General features: G+C 43.3%; 2 protein-coding genes across 5 annotated transcripts in view; one reads left to right on the top strand and one right to left on the bottom strand.

Annotated features, from left to right (window-relative positions):
• Positions 1-5067, top strand: part of LOC120564353 (cyclin-dependent kinase 17-like) — a 32213-nt gene extending 27146 nt beyond the window's left edge. For 2 of the 3 annotated variants that reach the window (XM_039809231.1, XM_039809232.1), the window contains exons 12-18: positions 83-180; positions 340-445; positions 618-668; positions 882-924; positions 1110-1200; positions 1371-1448; positions 3925-5067. In XM_039809231.1, coding sequence (XP_039665165.1) covers positions 83-180; positions 340-445; positions 618-668; positions 882-924; positions 1110-1200; positions 1371-1448; positions 3925-3962 — 505 coding nt within the window. In that variant the 3' untranslated portion in view covers positions 3963-5067. The remainder of the gene's footprint in view (positions 1-82; positions 181-339; positions 446-617; positions 669-881; positions 925-1109; positions 1201-1370; positions 1449-3924) is intronic. The other variant, XM_039809234.1, reaches the window with a different exon arrangement.
• A 529-nt stretch (positions 5068-5596) lies between these two features.
• Positions 5597-13917, bottom strand: LOC120564354 (ETS domain-containing protein Elk-3-like). Of its 2 annotated transcripts, XM_039809236.1 has the most exons (6): positions 13555-13917; positions 12376-12479; positions 10349-10557; positions 9199-9966; positions 6899-7021; positions 5597-6059 (listed from the first exon to the last, which is right to left on the bottom strand). In XM_039809236.1, exons 3-6 carry the CDS (start codon positions 10553-10555, stop codon positions 5961-5963), a joined length of 1197 nt encoding a protein of 398 aa, XP_039665170.1. In that variant the 5' UTR covers positions 10556-10557; positions 12376-12479; positions 13555-13917; the 3' UTR covers positions 5597-5960. The 2 variants fall into 2 exon arrangements, with proteins under 2 accessions (XP_039665170.1, XP_039665169.1); XM_039809235.1 differs by lacking the exon at positions 12376-12479 and having other exon boundaries at positions 13555-13916.
• Between the last annotated feature and the right edge of the window lie 783 nt (positions 13918-14700).

Raw genomic sequence — 14700 nt, 5'->3', positions numbered from 1 at the left:
GATGTTAATTTGAATTGGTGTTTCAGCTTCAGTTAGACATCTGTTCATGACCTAATCAGTCGTGTCTGTGTGTTCCTGTCAGGGGTGTGGGCTGTATATTCTACGAGATGGCTGCCGGCAGGCCCCTGTTCCCGGGCTCCACGGTGGAGGACGAGCTGCACCTCATCTTCAGGCTGCTAGGTCAGTGCTGCCCCCTGCAGACAGCGGAGCCCTCAAACTTTTAATATGAGCCTTTAATCGCATTAACCCTGGCATGTAGCCCCTGTGGCAGCGTGAAAAGCCCCTCCAGCTGCCACGGTAACGCCTAACTAACATGGTCGATTGAATGTCCCTCCACAGGCACTCCCACGGAAGACAGCTGGCCTGGAATATCCTCTATGGACGAGTTCAAGTCCTACAAGTTCCCCAAGTACAAGGTCCAGCCGCTCATTAACCACGCACCCAGGTAAGACCGGGAAACTTATATCCTGAACATTTTTTTCTTCTACTTAATATTGTGTTTTTATTTCATGAGATATAGTGTGGTGCAGCTTATCAAATGAGGTTATTTCAGATATTTACATGGAAATTCTACACCTTTACAGTTTCTAAACACCCCCCTCACCTCCTCTTGTTAGCCCTCTAATCATTGGAGATGGAAATGAGCAGATGTTTCTAATCCGACCCAGGTATAAGAGAAGTTACTGTATGTAGAGCTTTTTAGACTTTAGAGAGTTAGACATTAGTAGTATTGGTTTGTTTAGTTAGGAGTGTGTGCTCTTTGCCACTTCCTGTAAGGAAATCCTGTGGAATAGTTTACTGTGTTTCCTTCCTTACACTCGCCAGCATCTGTGAGTCACCCCACCTCTACTGACCTCCCTCTCTCCTGCCCCCCCCCGTAGGTTGGACACTGATGGCATTGACCTGCTGATGTCATTCCTAAAAGTGAGTATCACTATATCTGCCAGGCGTGACTGGGATGTTAAAAGCAGTGTTGACATATTTTGCAGCTATGTTAGGACCGTATCTTTAGAGAGAAGCGCATCAAGGCGCAATCGCACATTGCTGACTCCCATTTTTTTTGTCGTTCCTAAATGACTGCATGTTTCTTTGACTGCCCCGAATTTCAGTACGAGTCGAAAAAGAGGATCTCTGCTGATGAAGCAATGAGACAGCCGTACTTCAGGAGCCTGGGGCCACGTGTGCACACACTGCCAGAGAGTGAGTAATGAAATGGCAACGCAGTAATGCAGACTTGGCATGCGCCGCTAGGTACAAGTTGAAGGATATTGCAGTGTACAGTGAGGATCAGTTACAGCCTCATAACAAAGACGCTATTCTCCTGGCAAGATGTGATTTCTGTTGCACTGCTGACTCTTTTTGTCTGGCAGGCATATCCATATTCACACTGAAGGAGGTCCAGTTGCAAAGAGATCCCGGCTACCGGAACTCATCATACCCTGAGTCAGGTGAGGAATGACGCACACATGAATACTTTGATTGCTTGTATTTTTACTGGAATCCAGAGGTTGTCAAACCGTGAGGTGCGCCACCCCAGGGGGCCCGGGAGAGTTGAAGGGGAGACTTGAGGCAAAAATACTGCATGAGGTGAAAGGGACAGCTGCATGCTAGTGTTCTAAAAACAACAGGAAGTTAGTTACTGTAGTTGGCAGTTGGCAGTGGATCTGACACAGCTCGTGGAGCCAGTTACGGTAATTCAACCACATTGCCAACAAATGTGCGTTTTATTTTCCTTCTGAGAATTAACTCGACACACAGACATGATGCACACATTTTTAGAGTGTGACTTACACTTGCTGAGGATTTCATTATCGCTGATGTCCATCGCAAACGACCATCTTTAAATTTGCCTTGACATAACAGAAAAAAGATGTTCGTCTGCAGAACTTGCCTGGGAATCATCACATTTTTAAATTGTCTTCAGTATCAAAGTTATCCAGGAATGGTTGTCTGTACATCCATGTGCGCAATGCAAAGCTGCTAATAGCTAATTTGGCACACTTTTAATGGCACCTACTGTATTTGCCAAAATGTGAACACATATAGGCTCAGATTGTAAAAAATGGGGCTCAGATTGTAGCCCAAAACGTAACTCCTTGAATCCATGGCAAAAGGTACCTTGTTTACAACCCACAAAGCATTATGGAAGTAGTTGTTCTTAGAGCCAGATTATCCGCCTATTTCGATGTTTTCTCTGGGGTGGGGGCTTACAGTGTCTGACTTCGACATCCCCTGCTGTAAATACAGTGCCTTGCGAAAGTATTCGGCCCCCTTGAACTTTTCGACCTTTTGCCACATTTCAGGCCTCAAACATAAAGATATAAAACTGTAATTTTTTGTGAAGAATCCACAACAAGTGGGACAAAATCATGAAGTGGAACGAAATTTATTGGATATTTCAAACCTTTTAAACAAATAAAAAACTGAAATATTGGGCGTGCAAAATTATTCAGCCCCCTTAAGTTAATACTTTGTAGCGCCACCCTTTTGCCGATTACAGCTGTAAAGTTCGCGGGGTATGTCTCTATCAGTTTTGCACATCGAGACTGACATTTTTGCCCATTCCTCCTTGCAAAACAGCTCGAGCTCAGTGAGGTTGGATGGAGAGCGTTTGTGAACAGCAGTTTTCAGTTCTTTCCACAGATTCTCGATTGGATTCAGGTCTGGACTTTGACTTGGCCATTCTAACACCTGGATATGTTTATTTGTGAACCATTCCATTGTAGATTTTGCTTTATGTTTTGGATCATTGTCTTGTTGGAAGACAAATCTCCATCCCAGTCTCAGGTCTTTTGCAGACTCCATCAGGTTTTCTTCCAGAATGGTCCTGTATTTGGCTCCATCCATCTTCCCATCAATTTTAACCATCTTCCCTGTCCCTGCTGAAGAAAAAGCAGGCCCAAACCATGATGCTGCCACCACCATGTTTGACAGTGGGGATGGTGTGTTCAGGGTGATGAGCTGTGTTGCTTTTACGCCAAACAAACGCGTTTTGCATTGTTGCCAAAAAGTTCAATTTTGGTTTCATCTGACCACAGCACCTTCTTTCACATGTTTGGTGTGTCTCCCAGGTGGCTTTTGGCAAACTTTAAACGACACTTTTTATGGATATCTTTAAGAAATGGCTTTCTTCTTGCCACTCTTCCATAAAGGCCAGATTTGTGCAGTATAACCGACTGATTGTTGTCCTATGGACAGAGTCTCCCACCTCAGCTGTAGATCTCTGCAGTTCATCCAGAGTGATCATGGGCCTCTTGGCTGCATCTCTGATCAGTCTTCTCATTGTATGAGCTGAAAGTTTAGAGGGACGGCCGGGTCTCCGTAGATTTGGAGTGGTCTGATACTCCTTCCATTTCAATATTATCGCTTGCACAGTGCTCCTTGGGATGTTTAAAGCTTGGGAAATCTTTTTGTATCCAAATCCGGGCTTTAAACTTCTCCCACAACAGTATCTCGGACCTGCCTGGTGTGTTCCTTGTTCTTCATGATGCTCTCTGCGCTTTACACCGACCTCTGAGACTATCACAGAGCAGGTGCATTTATACGGAGACTTGATTACACACAGCTGGATTCTATTTATCATCATTAGTCATTTAGGTCAACATTGGATCATTCAGAGATCCTCACTGAACTTCTGGAGAGAGTTTGCTGCACTGAAAGTAAAGGGGCTGAATAATTTTGCACGCCCACTTTTTCAGTTTTTTATTTGTTAAAAAGGTTTGAAATAAGCCAATGATTTTGTTCCACTTCATGATTGGGACCCACTTGTTGTTGATTCTTCACAAAAAATTACAGTTTTATATCTTTATGTTTGAGGCCTGAAATGTGGCAAAAGGTCGAAACGTTCAAGGGGGCCGAATACTTTCGCAAGGCACTGTACATGTAAAACCAAAATAATTAGGTTTTTCTTTGTTCTCCACTCAGGCAACGGAAAGAGCAGAAGACAAAGCATGCTGTTTTAGATTCTCTGGACTGTATTTTATTTTATTTTTATTTGGGAAGGATCTCCTCGCTGTACAGTCTCACCGATGGATCAGTAACCCGAGATGGATGTTGGTGTGGAGCATCATCACTCCTCCCAAGCTACTTGGGAAACTTGTCCACAGTGTGACCGACCCCCCTTTCCAGGTCTGGCCTGAACCTGGCCCATAAGAGACGTTTATATACTGTACATCTATATTTATTGAAAAGAGAATTTGCTGCTAAATCCAACTACTGTCTAGAATTCTAACTGGCTCAGTCACTTTAATGAGGACATGCAATGTGTATAGATTTCATTTTTCTGAAGTGGTGGTATTTAAACTGATATTTTTCTTTTTGTCATTTTCATACATAAAAAAACTCCACCTCAATGCTCCTCAGTGTGTGTGTGTATTACACAGACAAGCAAAGAGGTTTTTCTGTAGCAACTCAAAAGGGTCTGATTTTCTGTCTCTGTTGCCACGGTGCTGTTTTTTAGCTGCACCCATCATTTGTGACGTTTACTCTGAAGGCTTTTGAGGCCAGCTTTGATAGAACTGATAATTGTAACCTAACTGGAGGCTAATATGAGAGCAGTGCTGCCAAGCTCTGTGCAAAAAAGATCACATTCTTGTCAGATGCTGGCATATCATTCCAGGATGCTGCGGTCTTTGTCGTGACCAACAAACAAATAGAAGGCAACGTAGAATGAATAACAAGGGCATTGCCGGATTAGTTACGTCTCCTAAATTCTTCCAAAAAAACATAAATATGTAACTACGGTGAACAACCTTCGCATCCTTTTCCACCTCTATCTGACACCATCTCCTCTACTTAGTAACAAATAGGAGGTGCAAAGTGAATCCCCAGTGTTTGAATCTGCTGCCTTTGTGCATTACAGATGTGCTCTCCTCTGCCATTCCCGTCTCCATCAACTGTAAAAATGGATCTTTTGTTTTCTGGATTGCCTCCATCATTGTGTTGCATGCCTGCTCTGTTGTATGAGGAAGCACACAGCCGCTAAACTCCTAATTCAGGTAGCACTAGCTATAGTCCTGCCCCTAGTGAATACGATACTGAGTCACAGTCTATTTAACAGTGTTACAAGATTTGTTTTGTATGATATTCTTTAACTTTATTTGTTGATAATTGTTATTGGTGTGGGATTTTGTTGCATATGCCCTGCCATATTTGAGCTTTTTTTTTTTTTTTTTTCAGAGTAAAGAAAATGAAATCTAAAAGTTTAATAAACATGAATTATGTGAACTGATTGTTTTTTTTCCCTCCTGTATAGACACTTCACATTTTGTTTTAGCTACTGTAAAATTTAAGGCATTGTGTTCAAGCATTCAATGCTTTGTTTATTGAAAATAACAAGACGTTCTTCACAATACAAAATTATACAGAATACAAACTGTATACCAAGTCCAGTATAAAAAAAGAAGAAGAACATTACAAGTGTTAAAGGTTTTTCATTGATTTGAAATCTCGTCTTCATTAAAAGATTTTGGAAAAGAAAAATAGGACAACAAGGCACAGCCGGTACTATCTGAGAAGCATAGTGCATAAAATACCACAAAAGTGAAACAGTTTCACATTGTGATGAACACTAAGGAAAAAAGGTAAAAGTATTTTTTTTTTCTTTTTCTTTTTTACAAGATTAAAACAGCCAAGCTCTCTGCACAGAATGAGCGGCTAGCCTTTTGCAGCTAGCTACACGTCACTACTGTCCATCGTGGACAGGGTCATGTGGAAATGTGCTGTACTTTATCACAAAGAGCCAGACGTCTCCCAGACATCGTGGCGTATGGCTTTTACCAAGTGCTTTTAACCACTGGAATCTGAAGCAACTCAAGTGCAAAAAGGTGAGGTCACATACTGTCTCGTGGGACTTTTCTGAAGCAAAATTTACCAAGATGGACAAGAGATCGCTGATGATGATGATGATGATGACGGCAATAAGAGATGATGAAGATGGGAGGTTTTTCACAGACCCTGGATCAGGATTTGTGAGTGGTGGGGGACAGGAGCAGGGAGGAGGGTGTTCCTTCCAGGTTTGGCAGAGGGACAGGCATGTGTCCGTTGATTAGGCTGGGGAACTGTGGAGGAAGAGAAAGGGGCTGAGAGTTAGCGAGGAGGGGACGGAGGCTCTATGAAAGCTGCTTTCCGGTGAGGAACTGCAGCATTGTCACTGCTCTGGTTTCCTGTTTTTTTATTCATTGTGCCTCTTCCTTTTTGTCTCTGTCCCCTGTACCTCCACCACAGAAGGAGAAGTCAACATTATTTGTGCACAAAGAATCTGGTACTTTGTGTGTGTGTGTGTGTGTGTTACACAAATGAGGAGCAGCTCTCAAACCAGTCCACCCTGTTCAGACTGGCTCCCCTGGGCTCAAACAGGAAGTATTCACAGGATTTCCTCTCCCTCTCACAAGCGCTGAAACAGGACACCTCTGCTGGACCTGCCTAAGTCTCAACTAGTTTCACAAGTGTCTTTTAAAAACATCTTGTTTTTAGGTGTTGTATGTGCTTTCTGTCAAGTAAATACCCGCATGAAAAATGCAAAATCTAGAAGATCAAGAGTGGGACTTGCTTTACACAGATTCATTGTAAGGACATAATAGAGGAGCAATGTTAATGTACATGATGAGTATAAGAAAAAAATGATTCCATATATGTTTAGGCTATAAAAACTGGAGCCAATCATTTTATTACCTGTGGCAAATATTTGGAAAGTCCTTCATCTTAATCTCTTGGCATTTTTACTCCTGGGAAGGACGGGGATTTTTCTGCAGATCTAACTTCACCTGCACAGCCTCACAACTTCCTCCTCTGCTTTTAAAATACTACCAGTAAACAATAACTGTCGGAGCACACCTCCTGTTCTCTTTTCCTGCTACTTGTGTCAACACCTGCGTGTGTGTTTTTCTTTCTTTCTTACCTGGAAGAGGGAGCTGTGGCCCTGCAGCCGGGCGGGGCTGAGCGGAGCAACGGGGCTCAAACTGCTCCAGAAGTGGATGCCTGACAACAGCGGACTGTGAGCCAGCAGCAAACCAGAGGGAGTCTGCGAGGGGGAAACACAGAGGGAGGGAGACTTTGTGTAAATAAGAGAAACCAGGGAAGACAACATTTCTTTTAAATAAAAACACAGAGACCAACTGGTTGGAGAGCATTGCTCTGAGGGCTTTGGTAATGCGAAACATGCTGCAACGGTAAATGGACGTGTATTGGCGTTTGGAAAAACAAACTGACGGAGCAGGAAGGAAGTCTGTGGTTTCTCCCCAGAATACAGGGGTGACGTGGGCAGGGGAGGAGGAGGTGGTCGGTGGGGGTTGTTGTTGATTGGGAGGGGAGGGGGGGGGGCAGAGTGGGGAGTGGGGATCCTTAAGCACTTGGAACACCAACTAGAGAGAAAACATATGAAATCAATTTCTGCCTCTCTCCCCTGGTCTTCTCTGCCCCTCCCCCTACTTTCCCCTGTGTCACCTCAGAGAAGTGAGCCAGTGTTGCAGAGGGACCCAGCCCTGCTCCCATTATTAATGGAATTATTGGAGCATATGGCATCACTTAGGGCCTCTTCCCCCCTTTCATAGGTTGGACTTGCAGAAGATTCCTGTAAATTGCTTGTTTTCCTCTGATCTCCCTTTCTCTACCCTCATAAACAGACATTGTTAGTGTATTATTAATAGCTTTCTCAAAGTGTGGATAAACCTCTGATGTGGCAGAGTCATTTTGCTTTTTAACATCTCCAATGTAAACACATTGATAGATTATTAAATTTCAGTTGATGCGTATAGCAGAGCATGGCAAAGACCAAAACAAACCAAAATGTCACAGCTAGATTAATTTAGCTCTAAATTTGTGGCAGAACACACTAATAATTTTATTGTAAAACCTGAATCCAGCTTATAGCAGTCAAGCTGTTAAGACTGGACAAGCAAAAGAGGTAAACAAGCAACTACTGAATGTACCAGACTTTACATGTACAGTACCAGTCAATAGTTTGGACACGTTTTCACATTCACTTAAATGGGAAAGCGTGTCCAAACCTTTGACTGGTACTGTACATTTTACAACCACTTTGTCCTGCTACTTTTTGTTGTTGTTTTTTCTAAGATATTTTTTGGGGCATTTTAGCCTTTAATAGACAGGAGAGAGGGGGAAGACATGCAGCAAATGGCCACAGGTCAGACTCGAGCCCTGAGCTGCTGCGTCAAGGACTGAGCCTCTGCATATGGGCGCCTGCTCTACCAAGTGTGCTACCCAGGCGCCCACAACCACTTTGTTTTCTCAAAATTTGATTTGAGAATAGACATACTTCTATAAGGCCTGTTATTTGCAGCAAATAAACAGTCTGGCAGTAATTTTGGCTTTTACCCCACAAAGCTGTTTATTGAAATGATTAGAAAGGTTTAATCAAAAACCAAACACAGAAAATGACTCACTGAATTAGTCTAAATTTGCATTTGTTCAAAACTGTGTCAAATTCCTTTCTGACATGAAAGTGCCTATGCACATTTGAGCCTAAAATCATGCCAATTTACATTTTTCATACCTTTTCTCTGTCTGTTTAAGGAAATGTTGGCTCAAGTGACTATTTAAATAAATATAGCAGTAGTCTTTCCACCAACACATGCCAGGCTGTGTCAGATGTCTCTTGCTGCTCTCTGACCGCTTTAGGGACACTGACATCATACTCTGGATAGATCCCATCATCTCCCTGTGGCCAGCCAGGCCACCACACAGAGGGGACAGAAACAGATATCACAGAATTACTCTCTCTCTCTCTCTCTCTTTCTGGTATTTGATTATTATTGGGCTCACTGTACTTTAGCTGTGGCTGGCACAGAGTGACACAATCTCTAGTTTACCTTAAATTATTGAGCGCAGAAATAAGAGAGCTTGTAAACATGTGTCAAATTGCAGCATTGGGTGTGTAAACATGTCTGGACTAGACACGGATGAAGCAAGTTTTAGAGGAGTATCAGGTGTGTGCAGAACCGATCATGCAAACAGCAAGTAACAGTATTTACCCTATTCCAACATACACTGAGCAAAATGCTGGGGATGGGTCAACATTCCCCCAAAACTGACAATCCTTTAGAGTCTCTAAACCACCAGACTTGTGGGAGGAGACCCATTTGCACATGGGCGACACAAACACACACAAGTGACATTATCCGTCCTTGCTGCGCTGCCCAGAGTAATAGTTGTCTATCGTTCAGATAAATCATCTCTCACCTGTGCAGTGAAGAAGGCCGGAGTGAGGGAGCCAGACGGCAGCGCCGGACTGTTGAGAGCGATGGAGCCGATGTCGCTCCCTGCGAACAGCAGGGAGGGGGATGAGATCTCCAGAGCTTTGGGCTTTTTGCTTTTTGGTGGGAGTCCATCTCCTTGGTTACTACTACTACTGGTGGAGCTACTTCTACCACTGCTCCTCTTCTCAGGAGGCTGCAGGGCTCGCTCCCTGTGCCCAGAGGAGAGGTTGAGGGGCTGAGCGCTCAGGTCAGAGTCCTCCTCTTCCTCCTTGGCTATGGGGCTCCAGACTCGGCCGGGTTGGGTGTGGGGAGAGGACGGGGAGCGGAGTTTGGATGGCTTGGGGGAGACGTAGGACTCGGGCTTGGCAGAGGGAGGGGAGCTTCTTTCATTGCCGTTGGTGCCAAAGCGGATAACGGAGCGCGGCTCCTCCTGGCGCTCCCGCAGGGCACGGAGCAGCTCGGGCTGGTTCTGCAGGGAGCTGATGCTGAAGGAGGAGTAGAGACCCGAGCGGAGGTAGTCATTCCGACACTGCTGCGCCCCCAGGGCTGCCAGGGTCATCCTCTGGGCCTCCTCCTCCCCTTCCTCTTCTTCCTCCTCCTCTACCTCCAGCTCAGAGGCCTCTCCTTCCTGGAGAGGAAACCTTCCAGAAGCCAGGCCCATCTCCACCGCCTGAGGGTCCATCTTCAGGATCTCAGGGAAGGACACAAACTTGTAGACAAACTTCTGGCCAATCACCTTCTTAATGATGTTCTGTAAAAAAAAAAAAAGACCAACACCATTAATTATGAGGAGAACTCTTTACACCACTTATGTACAGCCAACTCATATTAATCTAAAAAAAATAAAAACAGAAAAAATGTTGATTATCACAGGGCTCATGACAGCATTTCAGTCCGGCGGAAGACATACTGAAACAACTTTTTGTTAGAGGGCTACATCACGACCGAATTTCTACTGTGTGGTTGCTGAGAAAGAGGAAGTGGAAGTGTCTATCAGGGGAGATTGTGGTTTTAAGAGAAGAACAACAAATGCCTTCAGGTTCTATCAGTTACAAACGCTGCAATGAGATGACTAGTTGGACTTTGACACAGAGGCAGCTCCTGCACATTTACTACCTGCCAGTTGAATTCACCTTGTCATAGTAATAGCGCAGGGCCCTGCTCAGCTTGTCGTAGTTCATGTTGGTCTTGTTCTTGCGTAGCCCCCACAACTTGGCCACTTCCTCTGACTTCAGGAGCTTGAACTCTCCGTCTGTGGACGTCCAACATATCAGGTGCTTGTGACTTTGGTCGAGCAGCAGCTGCAGCAGGAACTGCCACAGAGTGATGGCGCTGTCCATACCTACAGCAAGACACGATCAGGGAAAACATATGACTCGGATAGAGCAGAGCACTCAACGTCAAAGCCCTTATTGGTTATTTCTAAAATCATCATTTGATGTCTAATGTCGTCCTCCTGTGGCATTTTAATAATAATTAAAGCTGCAAGCAGCATTGAACGCACGTCGGGGGTACCGTTGGGGCCTTGCACTTTCGTGCTCGGGCCCTAATAATAATAATAATAATAATAATAATAATAATCTCTACGAAAACAATAGGTTCCTTGCATTTTCGTGCTCGGGCCCTAAAAATGGAACATCGTCACCCAGAGATGTCAGCTGAAAGACAAAGCACCAAAACTACCTACACATACACTACCCGCCAGATGCTACAATGACAGAATAGGCACAAAATCCAAACCTCCAGGGGAAACAAGCCTGCCAGCTCTTTGCACGCTGCTGTGGTCATTGCCTTCTATATTCTAGACTTGTGTTAAATAATTGCGGATAAAACATACCTTGTGTGTTTAGAGAGAGTGTTTGGAACAAGAAGAGCTGAGGTATCATCTTAATTAAATGTTTCTTTTTCCCCTGATTTTTGTCTTGCCAGTGTGCTCTACTGCATACAGACGAAATTAGGTTATGGGTTGAAGAGGGAACGGCCTGTTACATGTGGTGTAAGGACAAGTAGACCGGTGATGAATAGAACAGTGTGTTTTAAAGAGCGTAGTGTAATGTAGCAGCAGCAGCAGAAGAGAAAAAAAAATACGAGGAGGAACAACAGCTCAAGCCAGAAATATGCTGCGGTTCAACCTGGCCCTCTCTCCACAGGAAGTATGACTGGCCCAGGGTGGGTTATTCCTTTAATAGAGGAATGTGCAGCCTCGAAGCTCCTGTCTGTCTGCTAGGAGCTCACATATTAATAGTGAGTGGGGAACTACTGTTTCTGTTAACACAGACAGTAACACTAATGTAGTACTGAAAGGATGAGTCAATCACTTAAATACAAACATTTAGATAATCAGTTAACCATTAAGTAATTTATTAAGCGACAATACTTTTCCGTTTTCCAGCATCTCAAATGTGAGATTTCGCTGATCTCTGTTTGGTATCATCTTAAATTGAACATGTTTGAGTTTGGGATTTTTTTATCAGACAAAACAAGCTATTTGAAGACATCGCCGTGGAATCTGAGAAACCATTTTAGAGATAGAGAATATAAATCGATGATGAAAATAATCTGCAGTTGCAGCTCTACACCAGAGAGACGCGCACATAGATAGGTCTAAAACCTAAATACTTTTTTGGTACCGACTGTCATGAGTCCGTTGCACGAAATAACAAAAACTGTCAAGTACCAAAAGTTGTTATTAAATTCCTGTTCAGGTTGATAGATGATTTGTAGTCTTTACTTAATTAGATATTAACGGTTTTAAATCAGAGTTTTGCCAATTTTAGACTCAGTTTTATTTTTCCAGAGTTCTTCTTCAGCTGCTTGTGTGAGAAGTTTGGCTTCTTTTAGGGTTAAATAAAAAAAATGATATTCCTCAAAGTAAGGTATCAAAAAGAGATGTTTTGGTATCGCTCAGGTATTGTTTCTGCACTAGAATTGAGAGATTACTACACACATCCCTACTTACTGATGGACCTCATCTTGTATTCTTTGCTGTCTTATCTGTGGATGTGAGCAGCGATTAGTGACTGATGCTAAAAAACCATGTTAACAGACTGGCCTTTCAACCACTACATATCTCTTTCCAGAGAGGAGAGAGGGAGGGCTGAACTCATTTCCGACACAAGCTATCCCCTGAGTTTTCTATCTGTCATGTGAAACTACAAACCTGTCAAAGTCAGGACTTCCTCCTATTCTACTTCCAAGGACAAATGTTGAGGAGTGGGGATCCCACAGCAGGGGAGCATTTTCCCAGTCCTGCCACACTTCCCGCTGAAATCCCAAAGGGAGAGGGTCAAAAGATCACATCATTGTCCCCTTTCCACAGCTCCACCCTTAAACCAATCTGAACCCAGACTTCAGTTTGGTTTTTAAACACGGTTTGGCTTTTGAACACATTCTTTGAAGCAAAACTAAAGCTTGCCAACACAGGGCCGCTGAGCGTACAGGTCTACAATTAGACCAGTGTGACATAAACATTCACCTTTGCCTGATGCTGCAAATAGCACAGAGGGACTTTAAAGTACTACTGTAGGTCAGACATACCTCCTACAGAAATCAGTAGATTTGAAATAAAGTACAATTAAGTGATAATTAACCTTAATACCGATACCGTTTTTGAATATTAGAGTGCCTACCACTCAGAGATCAATGTTATACAGTCAATGTGAAAACCGCAGACATGGTAGGCTATAATTCTTTCTAGGAATATTACAGGAACATTGTGGTGGTTTTGGTCCGGAGTCAGGAGCCCTGCTGCGGATGCTCGGACTGAGAAGTCTCGCTGTCCGCACAAAGCCATCCAGTGTTGGCTGAACGGAAACTGCTAATGAGATTAGATGGTGTGTGCAGACATTACTTAGCCATGACTAAATCTGCTCTCTTCCTGTTAGCAGACGGTGGAAAATTCAACAGGGGCCCGTAAAGAGAATCATCTCTAAACAGCGGCCATGGACTGTTTGTGCATTGCACGTCTTTTGTTTGCCTCTCTGTCTGGGGAGGCTGCAGTAGTATTCGGGACTTGGAAGTTGCAGTAACTTACCCTAACGTTCACTGTTACGCACAGGATTACTATTCTGCCCCACTGACTCATTTTCAAGATGTTGCTCGGACCGGAAGACGGATCAATTGTGTCCGCATCTAACCCTGTACTATTCTTGCTTAAAACTTAACAAATACACTCGATCTGAAGAGTTTAACACAAGTCTAACACTTAACAGCAAATATTAAAACATGTGCAGTGTGAATACAGTTGCTACTACTGGTAATAATGCATTAGTTCACTCTCTAACGTACAAGCCAACAAAGCGCTGATCACAGAAAGATGTCCGTGTATTTTTTACGTTACCTGTGATCTCTGTCTTTGGAGTTTTCTCTCCGCGAAAACTTTACGGTGAAGCTGGTGTGATTCCTTGTTTTTCCATGCTTACTTCTGGTCTACACAGTTGTGCTGGACTGAAATAGGATCCAGGGCTTTTTCTTTTTCTGAGCAGGAAGTTGGAGCAGGCAGACACAGAGCCGGCTGACTTCCTCTCCCCGACGATTCCCCAGGCAGTTTGCCGTCTGTGTAAACACACTTTTCCTCCCCTCCTCTTCTCCTCTCCTCTGCCTGCCCGCTGACGGCCAGCAGTAGGCCTACTCGTTGTCGGCACACATGCTGCTGATGCAGAAACCCCTACAGCCCATAAACTGACATCATCTGTCCGCAGGCTGGTGCGATGCTTTCAGGTGCGCCTCGTTACTTCCAACACTTCCATTCACAGGCCAAAAGTCATGTGATTTTATATCGTGTCCCATTTCGTTTTCATTATCCGCAGTGGTGGAAGACGTATAATTTTACTTAAGTAAAAGTAGCAATAGGCCTACTACAGTGTAAAAACACTCCTGCATATCCTGCATTCAAAATTGTACTTGCATCAAATTATAATTAAAGTAAAAGAAGGCCTAGGCTACTCATTATGCAAAATTGTCGTTTCAGATTTAGGCCTATGCTGAACTGTAGCCTCTATATCACTTTAATGTAGCTGGTAAATGTGGGGGTAATTGTAATTACTTTATATAGAGCTGGGTAGCTTAATAATACATAATTATTTATGAGTTGATTTATTAGTGTGTTAATAATCTTTAACTCAAAGTAACCAGGACCCTAAATGCCCTAACTAAAGCTGTCAAATAAATGTAGTGAGGTAAAACTACAATATTTGCCTCCACAATGTGGAGTAGAAGTAGTATAAAGTAGCATAACATGGCAATACACAAGTACTTAAATTGTACATTAGTACAAAACTTGAGTAAATGTACTTACATAGGCTACTTATGTAGGCTACTTACATGCTCTCTCTTATTTCTTTTCCAATTAGTGTAATTACATTTTTATTAGCCTAAGTCATTTTGAGAATGAAATTCACTTCGTTTAGTTGTTGGTAGTAAAACAATAATTAGTTTGGTTGTTAGGTCTACACTCAAAATAGGCTACCTGTCAACTAGTATAAAA

Source organism: Perca fluviatilis, chromosome 8, assembly GCF_010015445.1.
Source record: "Perca fluviatilis chromosome 8, GENO_Pfluv_1.0, whole genome shotgun sequence".
NCBI classification, from domain to species: domain Eukaryota; kingdom Metazoa; phylum Chordata; class Actinopteri; order Perciformes; family Percidae; genus Perca; species Perca fluviatilis.
The sequence above is the reverse complement of the archived record's forward strand: the minus strand, read 5'-3'. Positions and strand labels throughout refer to the sequence as shown.